Source organism: Hyaena hyaena, unplaced genomic scaffold (assembly GCF_003009895.1).
Source record: "Hyaena hyaena isolate Hyena2069 unplaced genomic scaffold, ASM300989v1 scaffold_693, whole genome shotgun sequence".
Classification (NCBI taxonomy): domain Eukaryota; kingdom Metazoa; phylum Chordata; class Mammalia; order Carnivora; family Hyaenidae; genus Hyaena; species Hyaena hyaena.
Window position 1 is genome coordinate 701439 of NW_024081321.1, and position 22992 is coordinate 724430.

Consider the following 22992-nt stretch of genomic DNA (forward strand, 5'->3'; position numbering starts at 1 on the left):
TTTTTAAATGCTTGGTCCATTCTAATGTTTATGCTTCTGATGGAATCTATAATCTTTTTCTCTTTTGAAATAGTTATATTTCCCAAAATATCTTGTCAGGGGCATTCATTTTCCTCTGCAAAAGCATATGAGGATGGACATAGGGTGACCCACTAGGGCTGAGGGGGGTTTGCAGGGTGCTGGACTAAACTAGGACAGCCCAGGTAAACCAAATGGTTGATCACCTTTCCAGAGCCCATTCTGAGTCACTTAATAAGCTCTAGAACAGAGAACCCCAAGTCCAAGCAAATCAGAGCCAATCAGTCTTTAGGTCCAAAGTTCATCTTCTGCTTCCCCTGAGAGGAGAGAACAGTCCTGAGGGTGCAACGCATGAGTCCAGGGAAGGAACAGCAGAAAGTGTGGGTGGGCAAATGCTCTAAGCTGGTTAGGACCTAAGGGTTTCTTGGCTCCTGGCAAGCACAGGGCTTCTGTGTGGCCTTGATTTTCCCCTTGAGTCCACTTGGACCAGAGCTCTGAGTCACCACACGTGTTGGGCTGGACACTGATTTTCCCAAGGCGATGGTGAGCGAGAAGCACAAGCACATGTGTAATGCTTCTTTTCCTATTTGACTCTCCTGCGGGGTGGCTGACTGCTCAATACTGTCCGCCTAAACCACCACCACTCTCTTCTCCCAGTCCCCTAAGCAGTTCCCTCAAATCCTCTCATTACCAGGGTTTTCTTTTAGTTTTCTTCTCTTGAGGGTGTTGTGACCTCTATATTGCTTCCATGACTTTGCAGGAAGCAGCAGTAATAATGTTAGTTCAGCATCTTTGAGTCACAATTTGTATAATGGCTCCTAATTATTTTTATTCTTTATTAAAAAATGAAAAGCATCTTGGACATGTAGGAAAGGGCTCTAAAAAATGTAAAGCACATCCATTATTAATTACATTATAATAAACAATATCAAGATATGTTCATATCCCTACCATAGCCTAATTTTTAAGAAATATTCTTTTATTTGTACAGAAAATAGCCTTAGAAAAATTACTACAACCATTTTGACCAGAAACCACAGAAAATTAGTCAAGCTTCTGATTTTTGTAACAAGTATTTATTATTGTTCCTATAGTATTACATTTGGCACACCAATGCTTTTTTTTTTTTTAAATTTCCATTATATGTCAATAATCTGTAACTTATTATTCCTTAAAGCTTCTTTTTGTTTTTTTAATGTTTATTTATTTTTAAGAGAGAGAGAGACAGAGTACGAGCAGGGGAAGGGCAGAGAGAGGAAGGCACAGAATCCAAAGCAGGCTCCAGGCTCTGAGATGTCAGCACAAAGCCTGATGCAGGGCTCGAACTCACAGACCGTGATATCATGCTGAAGTCGGCTGCTTAACCAGCTGAGCCACCCAGGCGCCCCTATCCCTTACAGCTTTTTTATTGAAAAGATTATTCTATGGTAGGGTACAAAAAGGTATTCCAGGAAAAACATTTTAAATTACATTATTTACCTAAAAGACTATCTTTATATATTACTGGCCTATTGAAATTTTTCTTTTCAATCAAATTCCATTCATTTTTATATAAAGCACGTCAGTAACAGCTACTGTGAAAAAATAACCATAAGCAAAAACCGTGATGCTGCCTGTCTCCAGTTTTTGCTACTCCTCATTTTTCTTTCTACTTCCATTTGTGAAAGTTTGAATTCCACCTTCTTGATGCCCTCAAGTCCGTAATTACTTCTTACGACAATTCTTTAATGATGCCCACATTATAAATTATTCATCATTTTGAATAATGCCATAACTTCTTCGAACGTATCCCTGTAGTCTTTCTATTTTTTCACCTGTATTATTTTTTCCTGCATTATTTTTACACCTTTTGTAATCTTGTCTTGAGACTCCTAGCTTCTGATTTTTCCGATAGCTGTCCCTAGAATGGCATTGCCACAGGAATTAAGGAATCCAGTGATTCCGTACTTTCCTTATTTTGCTCCTACATCATTCCTGCTTTCTTCCTTTGCTCACAGCTCCTTGCACCTAGAGTGCTCCGTTCTGCCCCATCTTGTCTATTCTTTGGCTACTTCCATCAAAACCCGGCTCAAAATTAATTTCCTTCAGACAGCTTTCCTTCACTAAGCCACTGCAGTTTCTTCCCTGCTTTTCTTGACCGCTAAGAATTCATGTATAAACTATACATAATATTATCATGTCCTTGAAAGTGTTTGTTTTTATAATTTTACTCAGTTATGTGGTTATATATTTTGTAATATTTTGTTTATATTATTACATCCTTGCAATCTCTAATTTTTTCTTATTAGCATGAATCATAAGCTATTATTATATAATATACTATATATTATATAATATTATATAATATGCTGCATATTATATAATATTATATAATAAATGTAAGTGTGCAATTATTTAATATCAGTCTCTTCTGTTTATAATGTCTATAACTACAAGTTCATTTGGCTAGTTGTCTATTTTTGTATCCCCAGAGCCTACAAAATATATACAGTAAGTGCTCAATTAATGTCTAATGTCTTTGAAATACCATTCAGGATATATATAGAATGAAAGTGCTCACAAGTGCTAGCTGATTTTTTTTAAATACCATTTTGTCTTCAAACTCTCACACTTCCTATAACAGTTGGGACGTATTTGACTCCAAGATGGAGAAGACATAACAGACTTTAACTAACACAGACTTAAACCAAAGGAGGCTAGCTGTTTACTTAGTTAATAAGTTCAAAGGTGGGTATTTCCAGTTTTGACATGACAGTTCAATGTTGTCTTTCAGGGCCTGGGTTCCTTCCAACCTTCCTAGCTACCCAGAGCTCGCTGATTTTCAACCTCAGCCATGAGGCATCATGGCCCAAAGATGGTGGCCACATTCTCTTATTTCAATGTGCAAGGCAGGAAGCAAGGGAAGGGACATCAAAATAATGGGGGTATCTCCTCATTCTTATCAGAATCCCAGGAACCCCCCAGCCCCCGTGGCTTCTTCCTGTTCTAATGACGAGAACTGAGTCACGTGCCTACTTCTGGACTATCGGTTAGAGACGAAAGGACTGCCATTAATGATCAATCCTGTTTTGTCCCATATTTTTCAGCCAAAAGAAAGGGAAACTGCTGGGATGAGAGCAACATTGTGTTTACTCTTTGGCCATGTTAAATAAACCACAGTGAGGCTCTATTTTCCTCCAAACATTTAAGCTTTTAAGATTCTTCAGGCTTTTCCTTTTTATTTCTTATATCTTAATCATTAAGCCATTTCCTTCAGAAACACTTTCTCAACCAAAAGGATTCTTTCATTGACTTGTTTACATCCTCACTTAATTTCGGCCTTCAATTCTTTTCCAAAACCACTGAAACCTATCACATTTTCAAAAAAGAAACAATTTTTGTTTTTGCTCCTTCCTTTCCACTGTTGATATATACTTCTGTCTCCCAACTATATTCGGAGCCTCAGAGACCAAGAAAATGTCTTCTGCTCTCTTTATAACTGCCAGCAGCATTTCCCAGGTGCTAAATGTACTTGACTTGCCCTTCCCCTTTATGGTTAGTCACATATATGCAGGCTTTAATAGGAAGCAATAGGCGTCAGGGTTTTATAGACAAGAAGTACCGCTAAGATTGCAGACGTCCTCTTCCAACTTGTTTATATTAAATTCTTTGCATACTCGCTTCTTGCTCAAGTCAGAAAGTCCCAGAACACAGAGTATCTCCCACCTCATCCCACCTTTTCCAACATCTTTCACAGAAGCAAAGGAAGAAGCTGGGTTTCCATGGTAACACAAGTGTGACAGTTGAGGGTATCTGGGCATAGGTGAGAGAACTCTCAGATTTAGTGGGGAGAAATGAAGTTTTTCTTTTTCCTTTTTTTTTCTCCCAGCAATGTCCTTCTGAAGCTAAAGAGACCCTAAAGTGTCAGTGTATAGTGTTTTCACTACCATGCAGATTTACAGCTCTTGGAGAAAATTCAATTTCATTTTATCTCAGTTTTGTTTTGTCTTTCCCACAAACAAATGAATGGAGACATAAGCTTTTATTTCTAAAATCACTGTCAGAATAGATAGTTCATGCTGGCATAAAAATGAACATGACTAAGGAATCAGGAGACAGATACCCATCTCCAAACCAAATCTTCAAAATTCTCTACACGTTCTGACATCCTTTCCTATGGCAGCTAATCCTTCAGCCAGTATTTCACATACAGCCTCAAATTAGGTAAGTACCATCACATAAGACAGAACAGGAAAGGAAATGTGCCCTACTTATCACGCTTCTTTTGCCTCTTAGTAGTCAAAAATCTGCCTTTAAGGCAACATTGAGAATAAATATCGAGAATGAGTATCAAATGAATATGAATTCATCAAGAATGAATATCAAATATCAATGTGAGAAATATAAATGAGGTGTAACCACCCTAAGGGCTGCAAGTCTGTATACTTCTCCTTATCAAGAAAAGTCAGCAGTAATGAAAGGTCAAGGAAAACAGCCTGAAAAATGTCAAAAAGCTCTCCTACTCTTTATTATGCTAAGTGGAGTGACTAGGGAGCCCACTATTTTTTGTGTGTGACAACTTCTATCAGATGCAAGGCAACCCAGAGCTTCTCAACGTCTAGCAACCTGGGAAGTGAAAAGCTGCTTTAAGATTACATTCTAGATCCACAATCCCAGTGCAAATGTCTAAAAAAAATAATAGGAAGGAAGGAGGTAGTAAAAGCAAAGAAAAGGAAAGAAAAGAAGAAAATAAAGAAAAGCCACTGGACTTTTATTTGCTTGCAAAAGAAATTATTTTTCAGCCCTTCTTTAATGTAAGGTAATGCACAGGATGCAATGCTCTATACAAATAAAGTTTGATGCTTCTTAGCTCCATTTAACTCTCAAAAAGCCTAGGAACTTATCACCATGATGCACAATTTGGATCTTAAAGAGACAGTCTGTCTTTCTTCAAAAAAGAAGTGTGGCTGTTACTAAGCTAAAGTAATCTCAAAAAGCATTCAAGTTTCACACAAAATATGAGACTTGCAAAAAGCTAGGTGCGCACTGTATTCATGCACAACATCTTCTTGAAATAGCCCTGCCCAAAAAGCTCAGATATAATGCATCCATGTGAGTTCCTTTCATTTTAATTCACTTTCCCACACTACTAGTTTAGAATCCTCTATGGTTTCGATGATCTTAAGACATTCCTCTGATTCTTAGTTCTTTTGCAATTTGCTTTCTCTGCTGATTCCATAGGCTCAGATATTACCTCTCATATTTAGACGATATGTAATCATGAAATAAAGACTGAGTTATATTTATTACACTTTTTGACGGGACACTTTCCCACACTTAATTTTAAGACAAAACTTGGTATGTGTTATACTACATAGCAAGATAATGCAAACCTAAGTTCTTCATTCTAATATAATGGACTGACAGGGCAATAGAACACTACTAAATCTAACCACACTTTGCAGTAGTTTGATAATCGATACAAAAGATGGTACAGGAACACCTAGTTTTTCGAGGCACTCAGACCCAAATCCTCTCTACATGATGACCTTGTGGGGAAGGGAAAGGGCGATGAGGTATGCCATGATTAAACATAAGAACTGCAGAAATTTATTGCTCCGAGAAATGTCATTTGGCAACGGATGGTGTAGGCTACTCGGAGAAGGGCATAGTTTAAATAAGTAAATCCAATAACCCATTATTACAAAATCTAATCCAGGAGTATTTGGGAATATAACTTCTCCTAAATTTAACATTATGGGTATGAGAGAGTGTAACATACAATGCTACAAAGACCTAACGGTTAGTTTCAAAACTGAGTAGTCAGGAAAAAAGCAAAACAAAACAGAAAACGTTTCAGGAGGCACGCATGGAAGATCCATGCCAACCGCTGCAGTATGTCTCCTCAAGTACCAGAAAATTTCTCACCCTAAAGACAAAAGTCCCTGTTTTCTGGATTCAGCCCACGACTCAGCCCACATCCCTCAGCACCAGTTCCAAGCCCATCATTTAGGCAGAATGCCAAGGAGACGACTTTAAACGCAGAATTCATCGCTGTCGCCTGCAACACACCTTGCTCCTTGCCAGCACGGGGCACGGCGACCGGCCCCTCGGCCTCCGACCCCTCCCGGACCCCACAGCGGCCCGTCTCCATACCACGGGCCCTAGGTGGCAAAGGAACCGCGGATCCTGGTTGGCTCAGATCGAGCCTCCGTCACTCGTGAGCTCACCTACGATTGGCTGGCAGAGCGTGCTCGCGGACAAACGCCCAGCCGGGCCCGGCGCGGGGAGGTGAGTGGGTTGATCCTGCGACTAGAGTTCTCCCCATTGGCTGCCGCGTGGACGTCACGTGGCCTGAAGCGGCTCTCTATTGGCCGAGAATGGTACCGTGGGGGTAGAGAAACGCGATCTGGTTGGCTGGAAAGAATCCCAGCTTCCTACTAGGCGCGCCAGCTAGCTGTTGCTATGAGGTGTCGCTGGGCCTTCTGTTGCGGCTTGGAGCTCCGTTCTCCCGGTTTTCCAGGCGCCCGTAGCCGAAAGGGCGTGGGAAGAGCTCGACACCCGTCCGGCGCTGGGGCAGGGCGGGGCTGGGGGCGGTGGGCGGGACCCCGGCGACGTCACCGGGCGTGGGCCCGGCTTCCTGGGACTCGCCTTTGCCGCCTCGGGCAGCGGGCTGCGGGGCCCGTGCATCTTCTTCGGTGTTCTGGTGCTTAAAACAAAGCTTCACTTCGTTGTGTTTACCTGCTTCCTCCTAAAAAGGCCTCTCTTTATGTTTATTCAAGGGAACACCAAAGCTCTCAGGAGTACTGAGAGGCTGGATGGTGTCCAGCAAAACCCCTCACGAAGCCGTCCTTTTAGACCTTGCCCGTTTCTTCTTTTCACTCTGCGCCTCACGTTAAAGCCTGCCGATTGCTCTGGCCCCGCTATCATCTTGCCTCCGCCCCAATGCCGAGCGTGGGAGTCTCAAGTTGACCAGGTTCCCGGCTCAGGCAGACGAACTGCGCATGCCCAATACGCAGGCCCGGGGGTTCGACGGGGCGTGAGGGGTAGGGTGTTGTTGGGTGGCAGAGGAGGTTGTTTATCCAAGCGCGAGCCAAGGCTTCCGCACGGCGCAGTCTCCCGGGAGCGCGCGCAGCCGGTCGCCTAGGCGACGGAGGGCAGGGGCGGGGCTGCGCCGCGGAGCCCCGCCTCGTGCCGCCGGGCCCCGCCCCCGGCCGCGCTGCGGCTCCCGCTCGGGCGCGCGCTCCGGCTCCCGAGGAAGCGGCGGCGGCGGCGGCGGCGGCGGGCGGGGAGCTGGGCGTGGAGGCGCGAGGGGCGGGGCTGGCGGGCGGCACTGCGGGCCCGCGGCTCGGGCGGCTCCGGAGGCTCCGGCGGCTCCCGCTCGCGGCTCCTGCTCAGTTCCCGCCGGCGCCCGCGGGCCGCATTGCCGCCCGGCTCGGCCCATGCCCAGGGCTGCTGCTGCTCCCTCCGCCGGCGCCCGGGGGGCCGCGGCGGCCGTGAGGTGGGGGCGGCCGCAGGAGGCGGCGGGGCCGGCCGCCGGCGCAGGGTCCGGGGGCGCAGCGCGGCGGGCGTAGGTCTATGTCGCGGGCGGCGGCGGCGGCGGCGGCCGCGGAGGGACGATGCGCGAGTACAAAGTGGTGGTGCTGGGCTCGGGCGGGGTCGGCAAATCCGCCCTGACCGTGCAGTTCGTGACCGGCACCTTCATCGAGAAATACGACCCCACCATCGAGGACTTCTACCGCAAGGAGATCGAGGTGGACTCGTCGCCGTCGGTGCTGGAGATCCTGGACACGGCAGGCACCGAGCAGTTCGCGTCCATGCGGGACCTGTACATCAAGAATGGCCAGGGCTTCATCCTCGTCTACAGCCTCGTCAACCAGCAGAGCTTTCAGGACATCAAGCCCATGCGGGACCAGATCATCCGAGTGAAGCGGTGAGAGGCCCGGGGGCGCGCAGGGGGCTTCGCGGTGCTCCGGGTGGCGGTGGGCAGGGGGAGCTGTCTAGGGAGATGGCTCCGGGGTCTCATGCTCTATAATAATGTTTTTTTGCTAGCATCACCACCATCATCATCTTGAGTCTCAAATTTGAGTGCTTTGTTTCACAACTCAAATTTGGCATCCCGTGAGCCGACAGCCCCGCTCTTTGTCTCTTGGATATCGTTAGTAGCACTTGTGCAGAACCCCAAAGGAAACAAAGTTTAAAACTTGCAGGGGGAGAGAGGGGATGGGTTGGGTAGGTCTGTGCTGGGAAGAGGGGAGCTGTGCAAGCATAGTGGAGACATTTTCAGATTGAGCAACAACAAAAAATCTACCTTTGCGATTTTTGACAGCAGAAAATGCTCACGCATATACGGTAAAAATGTCAAGTCCAGAGGACAGAGACCTTTCTCGTCTCTGCAAAGATCGAGTGGTGCCAAGGCGTTTTACGAAAATGAACTCTGCAATTAAGATGAAACTTTCAAGACCTCCTAACAGCTCACTGAGATTGAGAGTTATTAGCATATAGGAGCACAAATATGCCATTCACATTAAAGAATATGGCTTAACTTTAAAAAAAAAATCCAACGGCCTTACCCCCTCAGAAAGAAAAAAGAAAAAAAGAAAAACACAAGAGGAAAAAAAAAAAGTATTCCTAGAAACTTGTTTCTTCAAAGGTGTAACTCAAGTATTAGCTAATTTAAAGTTAATGCAAGTGAGCTATTTCTTAATATGAACTCTTTTTTTAAACATGCATTTTGAAAATACGATTGGTAGCTTACATGGTTTAGAGTATTTGTTTTCTCTTAAGTTAACTGACTATATGTTATCCTGTAGTCTCCAGCATCAGAAAGTTAATAATGTCTTAGTTCAAAGTTTTAGCAAATTTTTCTAATTACCACTTACACATTATTTTGTCTGACTCTTATTAATAATTGCTACTAATATTGATTTGGTGTAATTTTTTTTCCTACCTAATTCTAGCTATAGCTCCAGATTTGAAGACATTTACTGAAAGGTAGTTGTCAGTGTACTGTAAATACAATCACATCACAAGTCACTTAGAGTGTAGTCACTTTGAAAGAGCAAAGACCAAGTCAGGTGTATTCAGTGGGTACTCAAAAATTCATTACAAGGTGTGGATTTTTATGCGGCATATGAGGTCAAAGGGGAAGCCCTGTCCCCCACCCCTTCTTAACTCATTTCACATGCACTTTAATAGCTAAACTAAAATTTTGTATATTAATTTCTTCTGTTAAGTTTTAAACTTGAATAAAGTGAGTATTTTCATGGCCTCGCTTGCTATTCTAAGATCTTCAACTCTGATAGCTTTTTACTTCTCCAGTCTCATTTCCTTAAAGTTAATTGTTATAGAAAACAAATGAACAGTTTGGATGCTAAATTTAATAGGTGTCTGACACTTAACGGGACTACACTGAAGTGACTCAAATCCTTAATTAGTACTCCCCCCATATTACTAAAAACAACAGTACAGAACAGGGCAGTCTAATACATTGTCACATGTCAATCTTAAGCCACAAACATATCAAATACTAAAGTAAATGCCCCAGCTGCTCCATATTTTACATTTAAATGTATACGTTTAATTCAGACATTAATAAGTCACATACAAGGGACAAACTTCTTGACAAAAGCCTAGGAGACAGGATATGCAAAATATCCTCAGTTTAGTCCACATGATTTTGTAGTTTCTTATGATTTAGTGGAGATTACTAATAGTGGGCCAGTCCAAACTTGGTATACTGGGACAATTTATTTATTTGCACTACGAAAAGGGTAAAATTCTACTTGCCCAGATGTCATTTTACTAACTAGTCTCAGTTCTTGATGCAAAAAGACCATGAATCAACTGAGGTAGAGTTCATAAACTCTTTTCCCTGGAATTTGTCCATTGTATCCATGAGGACCCCTTGGGCCCTTCTGTGCCCTGACATTTTATACCTCATCCTAACTTTATCATCTGACCTCCCAGCCTACAACACAGTATAAATAACTTACATAGAAAGAAGGAATCTGTGTCTATTATGTATATCTCAGTACCGTATATAATGCATATATTATGCTAAAGCAGGCCTTAAATGTGCTAGTTGTTTAACTCTTCCCTTTTCTACTCTGGTAGGGAATCCATTTTTAAATGAACTAGTTGTTATAGGAAGTATTCAGTAATTGTTCCCTCCCCCCTGCCTACTAGCTGCTTTACGTATTACATACAACAGTTGTTTGGGGATATGTAATGTCACTATAATGCCAATGACAAAGGTGAAGTGCAGAGATGTTTGGTGTTTTACCCAAGACTCGTCATTGATAGAGGGATTTAAACCAAGATCTGTTAGAATCCATGTACTCTTTTCTTCTATATCAGGCTGCCTTTGAACTTGTTATTTACTGACAGATGTCAGTATCCAGCTTTTGGTCTGGGGCAGCACCATTCAATACACGTAGAATGTGAGGCACACATGTAATTTAAAAATTTCTAGTAGCTTATTTTTTTTTAAATACAGCAGATAAAAATTAATCTTAATAATGTGTTTTATTTAACACACCATATAAAATATTGCCATTTTAACGTGTAACCAATATTCAAAAATTGAGAAATCTTTTCCTTTTTAATCTGGTCTGTAATTTACACTCACAGCACATCTTAATTCAGACTGGCCATATTTCAACCACATGTGGCTACAGGCTACCATATTGGACAACACTAGTGTAGGGTGTGTATACTGTAGGGAAACAATAAGCCTCAGTTTCCTTATCTGTGAAATAGATGCATCTTTCAAAGTCTTTATTAGGATTAAATGAGGTAATCCATTTCCAGGTGTCCAGCACATTACCTTGAACAGAGAAATCACTCCAAAATTCCACCTGTTCTTTTATTAATAATTTGGTCACCCTACCATCTTTAAATTTTATCCTTGATATAAACATAATTTTAGAGGAAATAAATTTGTGAGTGCATTTTGAACTTCATTACCTGGTGTAGACGAGATGAGAACAGAAAGCAATTGGGATTAAGACAACACCTTGGAAAGATTTTGTTTGTTAGTATATTCTCAAAATATTTTCCCTTACTAATGATTTTATGGGAAAGGGAAAGGAAATGAAGATTTAACTTCAAGTATAGCACCAATTCGTGGCCAGACAGTGAAATAGAGCTTTTTTGTTGGATTGTCCTTGTAGGGAGTATTGGGCTTTTAGAAAATGTCAAACAAGCCCATACTCCCTTAAGTGCTGGCAGGTACGGAGACGTTCATATACATACACTAACCCCTGTCCAAGCCAAGTGGCCCAATTTACAAATGGCCGTATTTACAAGTTCATATGCTTTCGTTTTTCAACATGACTTCAGATGAGAACACACACTCCAGGAAGTGTGCTAGGGATACAGACTATGTTTCAATTGAAATAAAACTTCTAGAATTTTTTCTGATTTCAAATTGCTTCTCCCATTCCCCCCAAGGTAAGCCATGGTCCTGACTTGGAGTATCTTGGAACATGCTGTCCAAAGCCTATCGTTCTTAGAATAAAGCCCAGGAATCTTCACGTGATCTTCCCAGGTGCAGTGCTCTCCGGCCCATCCCTGCCTTTCAGGCCTCACCTTTTGCAGTTGTCCCTGTCCCTTAGCTCCCAGAATCCACCCCTGCTTTTAGTTCCTTGAAAGTGCTTGTGTGGGCTTCCCTTCCACATGTAGCCATCATTGACCTTTTGCAGTTAACTCCTGCTCACTTTCACCCTTACTTAAAAGATTTCCTCCTCCTCAGGGAAGCCTCGTTCATCTTCCCAAGCTGAGTTAACTCCTTCCCACGCTTAACTTCCTGCCTCACCCCTGCCCTGCGCCCTGCGTACTTCTGACATCAGTGGCACATTGTACTTCTCTCTTCTTATAGCACTCACTGAAGTCTAGCTGTTTTTGTGATGGTAGACATACAGTCAGCCTTTCTCATTAAACTCTCATTCTGTGTGGCTAGCACAGCCCCTGGCACAGAGGAAACACTCAAGAAAAATGTGGTGGGAAAAAACCAGTATCCGGAAATAAAATATTTTTATTGTCCTTTGGCCTCAGTTTCCCCAAATGTTTTTTTTTTAGTTTTATTTATTTTTATTTTGAAAGAGAGAGAAAAAGAGGGCATACAGGGGAGGGGCAGAGAGAGGGAGAAAATCCCAAAGGGAGAGGGAAGACTCCCACACTGTCAGCAGAGAGCCCAGCATGGGGCTCAAACTCACAGACTGTGAGATCATGACCTGAGCTGAAATCAAGAGTCTGATGCTTAACCAACTGAGCCACCTAGGCACCCCTCCCCAAACATTTTAATTTTGTAGATGGAGGAGACGATTCTTCAAAGTCCATTTTGCACATAAAGTAGATGGTCTCCCTTCAGCTCTAACATTTTGTGATGGCACGTGTATCTAGTTAGGGTGACGAGGGAAGGGGTGAAGTTTAATAAGAACCTTAAAGAATCCGGAGGACAAAGTCTTCCAGGAAGTGGCATGCAAAATGCATGGAGTACATTTACGGGCTGTTAAATAGACTAAATTGACTACACTCAGAATTCATATAGAAGTGTCAAAGGAGGTAAGGCTAAAAAACAAATGGAAAGCTAAGTTACAGCAGGTTGAAGCCTTTGGACTTGATCTTGTAGTGAAGGACCATAATCAAAATTGATATAAAAATGGTAACATGGAGGTGATGTGGTTGACTGCTTAGTAGGAATAGGCCAGAGTCAGAAGGAAGAGTCGTGCAATATTGTGATAATCTATCTAGTTTCTGTGTGAAGTAGAAGAATTCTTTCTTTCTTTCATGGAGGAATGGCTGGGGGAGATGATTTCAACATTGGAGATGGCAGGCATCCACATAGATGCACCTGATAAGAAATTAGAATATTTGAACAAAGCCTGAAAGGTCAGTTTATGTTATGTATGAGTGTAAAAACTCAGGATCATCCCTGTGGTTCAGATGTGGAGAGTAGATGAATCCTCCTGGGTGGAATGTATATGAAGAGAGAGAAGTGAATGGTTATGGCCCAGAAGAGAAATTGTAAATGAACATGGCCAAGGATAGAACTTGAAAGTTGTAAGATATACAGAGGAGACTTTACACATTACTAGAGGCTGGAAGGTTTGGGATGTTTTAAGATTGGGGAAAAGAACGAGGAAAGGTGGTTGATTTGCACTACCCACAGTAAATTAGGGGTGGGGGTTTTTTTGCTATATTTTTAACTATTTTACTATTTTTTTATTATTTTGTTATTTTTTACTATTATTACTAATATTTCTGTATCATTTAAGTGATCATTTTTAAGTGACCCAGCTGATAGTTTGCACTCTTTCCCTTCACAATAAGTAGCCATAAAAACCTCTAAAGAGAAGCAGGTTGTCAATTTCTGCGCATAGATTTTGACCCACAACAGGTTGGTGCTGTAGAGCCAAAACCAAGGGCTTGGAACTTGTTTGTCCCAAGTAAGTGAAATTTCTAGAGTCTGCCACCATCTCTTCCTGTATAAACACATCCTTCGCCGGTTTGATACCTCCAGTAACCATAGTTACAGTTGAAAGCTGGGCCTCCAAAGTACAGAGCCTAGAAGCCATGCATCATTTTTTTATAGCCCCAAGTGTTGTTTTCCTGAAAGGGAAACTTGGTTTTGCTGCATTGTAAAATTAGAACATTCCAGTATCGTAGTTTCCTCTGTGCCATCCCAAGATTGGACTTTTTTAAGTTCACTTTGCAGGTGGAGCAGATGATCTCCCTTAGGTGCTCACCTTTTGTTGGCTCTTCTCTCCAGCTGGCGCGGTGAGGGAAGAGGTAGAGTTGAATATGAACCTTAAAGCATCAGCAGCCCGTGACCCGCAAATCTTGTCTAGCTAAGATTTGGTAACAGGTGTGTCAATGAAATCAATAATCAGAGGGATCATTATTACAATTTTTTTTTTTAAGGGAGAGGGGGCTAAAGTAATTTAAATAGCCAGCCGACCATTCTGCACACAGACAAAAGCTGTCACCTGTCCCTGCATTTTGGTAAGTCCTCTGACAAGAACAAATGGATGATTTGAGCACTGACCACTGAGTGAGAAATACTCAGGTCACCAGGCAAGTGGATGATGTTGACTTTCTAGAGTTACTTTAGGAAAAGGTCAGGTAATGAATAGTGTCACTCAGGAGGAGGTGGAGGAACTGATAAGTATTTCTAGATGACTCAGCCAACAGGCAGAGCCAGCGAGGTTGGAATCTTTTTCTTTTTATTTGTTAAAGTTTTTCAGTTAGTAATAAACTTGAGTGTTTTCTCTGTGTCCTCTTCCAGGAAATTATGTGTGGTACACTACAATGCATAGATGATACATTTATACATATTTTTTTTTATAGTAATGCCACTTTTATTTATTTATTTATTTTTTTACAAATAGTTTATTGTCAAATTGGTTTCCATATAACACCCAGTGCTCATCCCCACAAGTGCCCCCCCATGCCCATCTCCCCCCTTCCACCCATTTATACGTATTTCTAAGCAATGAACTTGACATAAAAGCATGTACACTGTACTTAATTCAAGAGTTCTTTTTTCATGGATAATTTTTATGTTACACAATTTTTTTCTTAGCCATTGTCTTCAAACCTAAGCCCCTGGGGCAGGACGTGTGATTTGACTCTAAGGGGTTTTTTTTTTTGCTCCTGTTTTGACTTTTCCTTGTTATCTGTTTCTCTCCATCTGTTCTTACGTATTATTTTCTTCACTTATATTTTTGTGGCCTACAGAATAAAAAGAATTGTAAGTGTGCTACATTTTTTCGGAAAAATATTTCAGTTTGGATATGAGTAGACTCTAACATGAGATACAAACGATGGAGACAGAATAAGTACCAAAGTATAAATGTAGAGATATTTCCATAAGAAATGCATCATGAAATTTTAATAGTGTGCAGAAATACACCATATATTGCCTTTTTGTTACTTGGACAACTGTACTTCATTATATTAAAAATCATTTTCAGGGGTGCCTAGGTGGCCCAGTCAGTTGAGCCGCGACTCTTGATTTCAGCTCAGGTCATGATCTCACAGTCATGGAATCGAGACCCCCTCAATGGGCTCTGCACTCACAACACAGAGCCTGCTTGGGATCTCTCTTTCTCTCTCTCTCTCTCTCTCTCTCTCTCTCTCACTTTCTGCCCGTCTCCTGCTCATGCATGCACACACACCCTTCCTCTCTGCCCCCAAAAATAAATACAGTTAAAATTTATTCTCACCCTGACAGAGAAGTTAAAACATACCTTTATGCTTTACCAGATCAAACTGTGTCTTTTGGGTGAATAATACCAATAATGGTAATGCTGTGATTTTAGACATCCGCATTTCAGTAAAGTATGGGTAAAGTATAAGATTAAGAAAATATCTAAAAAATAGCATATCGTTAGTTGTGAAGATTTTAACATGGTATATACTGAATGCTCTTTGAATAGATTTAACTATACACTTCCAAAAGATTGAAATTTCAGGGTGCCTGGGGGGCTCAGTTGGTTAAGCGCCCGACTTCGGCTCGGGTCATGATCTCAGTTTGTGGGTTTGAGCCCCACATCGGGCTCTGTGCAGACAGCTCAGAGCCTGGAGCCTGCCTCAGATTCTGTGTCTCCCTCTCTGTCTGTGTCCCTCCCCTACTCGCACTCTGTCTGTCTCTCAAAAATGAATGAAAACGTTAAAAACATTAAAAAAAAAAAAGATTGAAATCTCTTTGGAAATAGTAGACCTAATATTTCAACTATTTCACCTTTTATTCTTACAGGAAAACCTTAAAAAAAAAACCTACATTTGTCTGATTTTTAATACATTTCAGTTTAAATTAATGGTCACATTAATTTAATTTTCACAATGTGAAATGAAATTTTTTTGGGCTGTGAATCAAAATAAAATCATTGGGTTTCTGAATCAAATATCAACAGCACGTGGTATTGAACTCATGGTTTGGTAAGGCCAGTAACAAAGCAACATTGGAAGTCTCTGGAATCTGATGCATTTCGACCTCATGTTGAAAATATTACACATTGCTGAAAGCTGTATCTGAATAAGCTATTTAAAATAGAGTACAGTGTGTAAATTAAGTACACTTTGAAATTCTACATTCTTTTTACTCAAAATGCTGAAATGTATTCCCTGTCAAAATTGGATAGTTTGTTTTGTTTTTTTTTTAAATGTTTTATTTATTTCTAGGAGAGAGAGAGAGAGAGACAGTGTGAGCAGGGGAGGGTCAGAGAGGGAGTCACAGACTGAAACAGGCTCCAGGCTCTGAGCTGGCAGTCAGCACAGAGCCCGACACGGGGCTCGAACCCACAAAACGTGAGATCATGACCTAAGCGAAAGTCAGACGCTCAACCGACTAAGCCACCCAGGCGCCCCAAGTTTGTTGTTTTTGCTTGGTTCCGTTTTCTAGTTTCTCTAATATCTTAATATGTTTAAGGCTTGAAACGGTACCAAAATTGACATTTCAAGGGAAAATACAGTGATTTATAATTTTTCTATTTCTTAAGTATTTATTTTTATTTAAATATAATTGACATGTAATACTGTATTAGTTTTAAGATTTTTTCACTTAGTGAAATTACCCAAGAACATTGTACACTGTTATTTAAAACATTTAGAAGTGTTACTCTGCATAAAACATGATGATTTGATATGTGTATATATTGCAAAACGATCACTACGATAAGTTTAGTTAACATCCATCACCACACATGGCTGTAGTTTTTTTGTGTGTGTGATGACACTTTTTACAATTTTATCAGCTTTCAAATATATATTGTAACTAAAGTCACCATGCTGTTATCTTATAACTGGACATCTGTACCTTTTGACTACCTCTCTCTATCTCTCTCGTTCTCTTTCTATCTCTTTCTCTCTCTCACACACACACACATACACGTACACACACACATTCTGCCAACCATCAATCTGTTCTGTGTATCTATGAGTTCAGATTTTTGTTTCAAGATTCCACATACAAGTGAAATCACACAGTATTTGTCTTTCTCTGTCTGACTTATTTCGCTTAGCATAATGTCCTCAGGGTCTGTCCATGTTGTCTTCTCAGATGTCAGGATTTCCTTCTTTTTGTGGCTGAATAATACTTCATTTGTGTGTGTGTATGCATGCGCGTGTGCGCATGTGTGTTACATACATACATACATACCATCTTTTCTTTATCCGCTCACCCATCCGTGGACACAGCTGTTTCCATGTTTGGCCGTTACACTCAGTGAACACGGAAGTGCAGAGATCTCTTCAAGGTAGTGATTCCGTTTTCTTTGAATAAATACCCAGAAGGAGAATTGCTAGATGACATGTAGTTCTACCTGTAACTTTCTCAGGAACCCCTGTACCATCCTGCAGGGGAGCTGCACCAGCAGCGCACAAGGATTCCCCTTCTCCACGTCCTCTGCAACACTTGTTATCCTTGCCATTTTGTTAATTGCCATTCTAACGGGTGCGAGGTGGTATCTCGTGGTGGCTTTGAGCTGTATTTCCTTGATGATTAAAGCACGATGTCATGGGTTTGTTGGCCATCTGTACATCCCCTTTGGAAAAATATCCATTCAGGTCCTCTACCCACTTTTGTAAATTGGGTTGTTGTTTTGTTTCTATCAAGTTGTAGAAGTTCTGTATATATTTTAAAGATTTTTTTTAAAAATTATTTCTAGGAGAGAGAGAGACAGCGTGAGTAAGGGAGGGCCAGAGAGAGAGGGAGTCACAGACTGAAACAGGCTCCAGGCTCTGAGCTGGCAGTCAGCACAGAGCCCGACGTGGGGCCTGAACCCACGAACCGTGAGATCATGACCTAAGCGAAAGTCGGACGCTTAACCGACTAAGCCACCCAGGCGCCCCTAGTTCTGTATATACTTTAGATATTAACCTCTTACCGGATTTATGTTTGAAAATACTGTCTCCCATTTCATAGGTTGCCTTTTCATCTTGTTGGTGGTTTTCTTTGCTAAACAGAAGCTTTTTAGTTTGACATGCTCCCACTTATTTATTTTGCTTTTGTTAACCTTGGCTTTGGTGTGAAATCCCAAAAATCCTTGCCAAGACCAATATCAGGGAATTTACTCCCTATATTTCCTTCAAACAATTTTCAGGTTTCAGGTCTTATGTTCAGGTCTTTAATCCATTTGAGTTGACTTCTGTGTTTGGTGGAGATGCTGACCCAGTGTCCTTCTGCGGCTGGTGGCTGTCCAGCTTGTCCAGCACTGGGAACTGAAGAGACTCTCCTTTCCCCATTGCATAGTCGTGGCTTTTATGTGGTGAATTAGTGGACAATGTAGGCATACCTTTATTTCTAGGTTTTCTAGCCTGTTCCTTTGATCTGTGTGTCTGTTTTTTCTGTCCGTGCCATACTGTTTTGCTTACTGTAGCTTTGTAATGTGGTTTGAAATCAGCAAGTGTGACGCCTCCAATTTGGCCCTTCTTTCTCAAAATTGCTTTGGCTAGTCAGGGTCTTCTGTGGTTCCATGCAAATTTTAGATTTGTTCTATTTCTGTGAACAAATTTTGATAGGGATTGCACTGAATCTGTAGATTGCTGTGAGTGGTGTGGATATTTTAACAGTATTCTTTGAAATCACAAGCATGGAATGTTTTCCCATTTATATGCATCTTCAGTTTCTTTCGTCAGTATCTTATAATTTTTTGTTTTTTATTTGTTATAATCTGTCAAAAAAAAAGCCCAAAATATTGAAAAAAATAACATCTCTGTCTACTTCCATGCATTGCACTCAGTGGTGGCTGTCACATTTTCTTAATTGTGGCCCTGAGTTAAGAGATACTTTACATTGTGACACAGCGCACACGCACACACACACACACAGCATAAATACGTCTAACTAAAAGCAAGAGTTTCAGGAAACACTAGTTTAATTTCCTACGTTGCTTGTGTTATTTTTTCTGTTTTATTCTTTTTCATTTCATTGTTTTTAAATGTTCTTGATCCGCTCAGTTGACCTCGTCACACACAGTTTGAAAACTGCTGTCCTAGAATGTCTGTCTTCCAAGAAAAATAAACACCACGATCTCAATAATAGTTTGAAACAACATTTATCTTTTCTTCCTGCTTTAGCGGTTTCCAGCAGCCCTACATAAATGCTACAGAAATGAAACCCTTCCTAACCCAAGTTAGTAAAATGCTAACCCCTATTACAGAGAGGAAGAACATTTGGACGCTCCACAAAAAGATACATCAAGTCTGTCTTTTGAAGGAGCATGTGTTTCTGTTGGTTGTGCCTGTTAGAAAGACGTGGACGCAGTTCTCCCTTCTTGTATAATCATATTCATTCCGGTAAGGCGGGGTGGCTCCTGCCTGTGAAGCCCTAAGACAGAAAGTGACGTTGTAGGGACACAGACTGGAACGTGCGATCGTAAGGACTGTCCGGCCCTACCACTGGCTGCTGGGGAGGTTCTGGAAAGGGATCTTTAGAAGAGGTTTGCTGCATCCGTCCAGGAGGGTATTGATTCAGCTCTCCGTATGACAGGAAAAATAGATGAAGATGACCATAATTATATATATCTTGATCTCACTTAGGAGAATTACTCAAGAGAAACATCATAAACCCTTACTTAAAACATTTAGGAGTGTTATTTCTCATGCTTTTCTAAGGAGCAACCCTTACAAATTAATAATTCAAATGTGGAAATACCTCATCATATTAATAATTCATTACATATTCGTGTTTTCTTGTTTATTAAGGGATCTTTACAGCTTTCTGTAACTGAAATCTCAGAGTGTTTTTCCCTGCCCTGGGATGGAGAATTTGTTTTGTTCTAAACTCTAAATCCATCCAATCTTGGGTTTCCAGTGAATATAACAACTGCTCTATATATGATAATTGCTCCAAGTTAGCATTCTTACTTTCTCTTGCATGCTGATCTTCTTTATGAACGTGGTAAGTGCGAATCTGGTTAAAGCTGAGTTGCAGTACTTATTAGTCATGTAGTTAAGGGCAAGTTACCATTATCTGCATCTCAACTTCCTCATCTGTAGTATGGGTATATTACTAATAAGGTAGTGAATGTAGTGTTTCTTTACATAGTAACCCTAAAATATCAGTAGTAAAGTTTCACTAAAAATCACACAAACAGGAATGAAACCCAAGTGTTTCTCTGACTTTAAAAAACAGTGTACTGCACCATGTTTTCTTCAGAATTTGACTCGCCTTACCATATCTAGATAAGCTACATAGCTAATTTGGTATTGCATTTCCATTTTTTCCCACCGCTTTCTCGTCTGGGTCTGAAGCGCTAGTAGCGTATGTTAGAGAAATTATAGCATAGACCCTGGGTGTTCTGCCTTTGCCTTCCACTAGACACTGTGTTGGCTAAAAATGGTGACAGTATGTTTTTGTGACTCACAAAGAATTGTGATGATTTTCAGTACATATATTTTAAGTCTAAAGAATACATTATAAAAAGTGATGAGCCACATAATAAGTATTTGTTAAGTAACGCTTCTTTTTTTAAAATGTTAGTAATGATAATAGACCTTTTTATGAATACCAGAAACCATTCATGGGGTAAAGATCATTTTAACACCCTTTGTGGCCAGTGTAGGTAGGTAGGGTAGGTAGGTAGGTAGGTAGGTAGGGATAGATAGTTTAAAGACAGATAAATGTTGACAGAGCTTTTTAATAAATTGATTCCAGAGGTTTTATTTGTCTTTGTATAAAAGGCATCACTGCCAACATTAAAAACTGTGCTTAAACCCATTTCATTTGCATAACATTGCCTTGGGCGTTAAGCAAAATCAGTACAGGATAGGATCTCTCCTTCTGGTATGCTGGAATGTACTGTAAATGAATATATATTTGACAGTGTTGAGTTAATTATATATATATGTAGAGAGAGAGAGAGGGGGACAAAATGCATTTTAAAACAATTTGATTTCGAAGTTCCAAAATATTTTTCTACCAAAAAAACATTGCCTTTGCTAGGCCTCCTATTCTAAGGACTTTTTTTACGCCTTGTAACTCATTGTAGAAATGAAAACTTTGTCTATAAGAGTAATGCCAACAATTATATATTTACTTCATTATGTTTCACATATTTTGATCCTCCTTGGAAATGAAGTCTTATTTTGTGTTTATATTTGGTTATAAAATGGTTTGGGCAGAATTGTTATTTTAGGAAGCATTAGGAAAGTAAACTAATTTGTGGAAAATTAAGAAAAAACAGTACATTAGCTAGTCCTCAGGGAAGATAGCTGGGAGACTAGTTAAAAATAGTTGATTATCAAGGATAGTCGAATATAGATTCAGAAATGAAGAATAGGGATGCCTGGGTGATTCACAGGGTTTAGCGTGCAGCTTTGGCTCAGGTCCTGGTCTCACAGATCGTAGGTTCAAGACCCACATCAGGCTCACTGCTGTCAGCACAGAGGCTGCTTGGGATCCTCTGTCCCCCTCTGTCTCTGCCCCTCCCCTGCTCGCACACACTCTCTCTTAAAAGTAGCAATAAAAAAAAAATGAATTAACTTTGTCTTTTTTTGTTTTAGCATTTAGCAAAACTGAACTATCCAAATACAGTATATATAAAATTATACTATCCAGAATAGCACCCCTACCTCCACTCCAATCAATGGCCCACATACACTCAAGACTGTTCTTTATCTGCTTTTGACCCAACGCTCCAAACATTGACCATCAGTAATGTTGGCACCATGAAGGGCTGGAAGCCATGGTTAAGACAAATAGTTAAATACACATAATGCACACGTGCTTCAAAGCTAACTGAAAATTAAGACAACTTTTTTAGCTTACTTTTGAAGAGCAGGAGATGAGGAAAGAATTTATTCATGGTTAGTTCAGCGTGAGCATGATACCGAGGACACAACTTTGTTTTCGGTGGTCTCACACTGAGGAGCAGTAATGTTGGCGTAAACTCTGTTCTTGTTCTCAAACGGCCATTGACGGGGCCGCGGCCTTCAGTGAGGAAGGCTCTGAGCTGCTGCGTGGGGCCCTGGGTGGGAAGGACCCTCCGGCTGGGCACGGGCTCAGCGGGGACAATGCTGTGGCCACCAGCGCAGCCACCCTGAGAAAAGCAGCCCGTGTGGCACGTTTGCATCCATGCCTCACCAGTCAGCCCCTGGTCCCAGACGTTCGTGGGTCTAAAAGGCTACCCTTGGTGACAGAACACATTTACTCCTCAGACCACCCTGAGCACAGCTGTCCGGTTTCATTGAAAGAAGCATGTGAAGATTTCTGGAAGAAGGGCCTGTTTGGGGAAAGGAGATTGGGTCCATGGCTCTCACCAGCACACCCTATTAAAATAATGAGTCTGCAAGCTTTTCTTAGTAGACAGTACTGATTGGCTTCTAACAGTCCCTCATCGCTTCCCCCTTGATTAAGTATCACTGCTTTGATCTGGTCCCTTTTCTCCAAGGGGGGCTGGCTGGGACGGTTCAGGTGTCTGCCTATTGCCATGGCACATTATTTACAGTACCTGTTTCTATCTCAGAAGGGTCTCTGGGCAATGAAGTATATGCCCATTCCAGACTCTTACTCGAATTCCGTGTGTTTATAATCACAATTTCATTCCCATTTTTACATAGATTTTTGTGATGTCTGGTCTATATATAAAGAGTCTCTTTCTTTGACCTGGCCAACACCCTCCGGTACTGCCTTTGCTAATTTGGATCAACAAATCCTGATGGAGTTTTGGTCAGTTTCTAGCATCATTTTTATTAAGCGCGATGGATTAAAGATGGCTGCCGCGCCCTGACCCGCCTCCCGCTGAGAGGGGGCCGCCCTTCCGCCCGCGTTGCGCCTGCGCAGCCCTGTGACTGCTTCCGCTCACGGAGTGTGGCCGGGCGCCGCCAAGCAAGTTCTGGGCCTAGTCGCCGGCAAGACTAAGCACCTTCCGCCCGGGGTCACTCGGAGCCCTGTGCGGCGGGGAGAAGGTCTGAGGAGGCCTGACGCTACTGTGGAAGGTAGCCCTGCCTGCCCACATGCCATGCGGGGGGGGGGGGGGGGGGGGGGGG

At 41.6% G+C, this 22992-nt stretch overlaps 1 protein-coding gene across 1 annotated transcript in view; it reads left to right on the top strand.

Moving 5' to 3' along the window:
- The first annotated feature begins 7341 nt into the window (after nt 1-7341).
- RAP2A (RAP2A, member of RAS oncogene family) overlaps nt 7342-22992 on the top strand; it is a 36422-nt gene continuing 20771 nt past the window's right edge. The window contains exon 1 of the mRNA XM_039217424.1: nt 7342-7930. Coding sequence (XP_039073355.1) covers nt 7617-7930 — 314 coding nt within the window. The 5' untranslated portion in view covers nt 7342-7616. The remainder of the gene's footprint in view (nt 7931-22992) is intronic.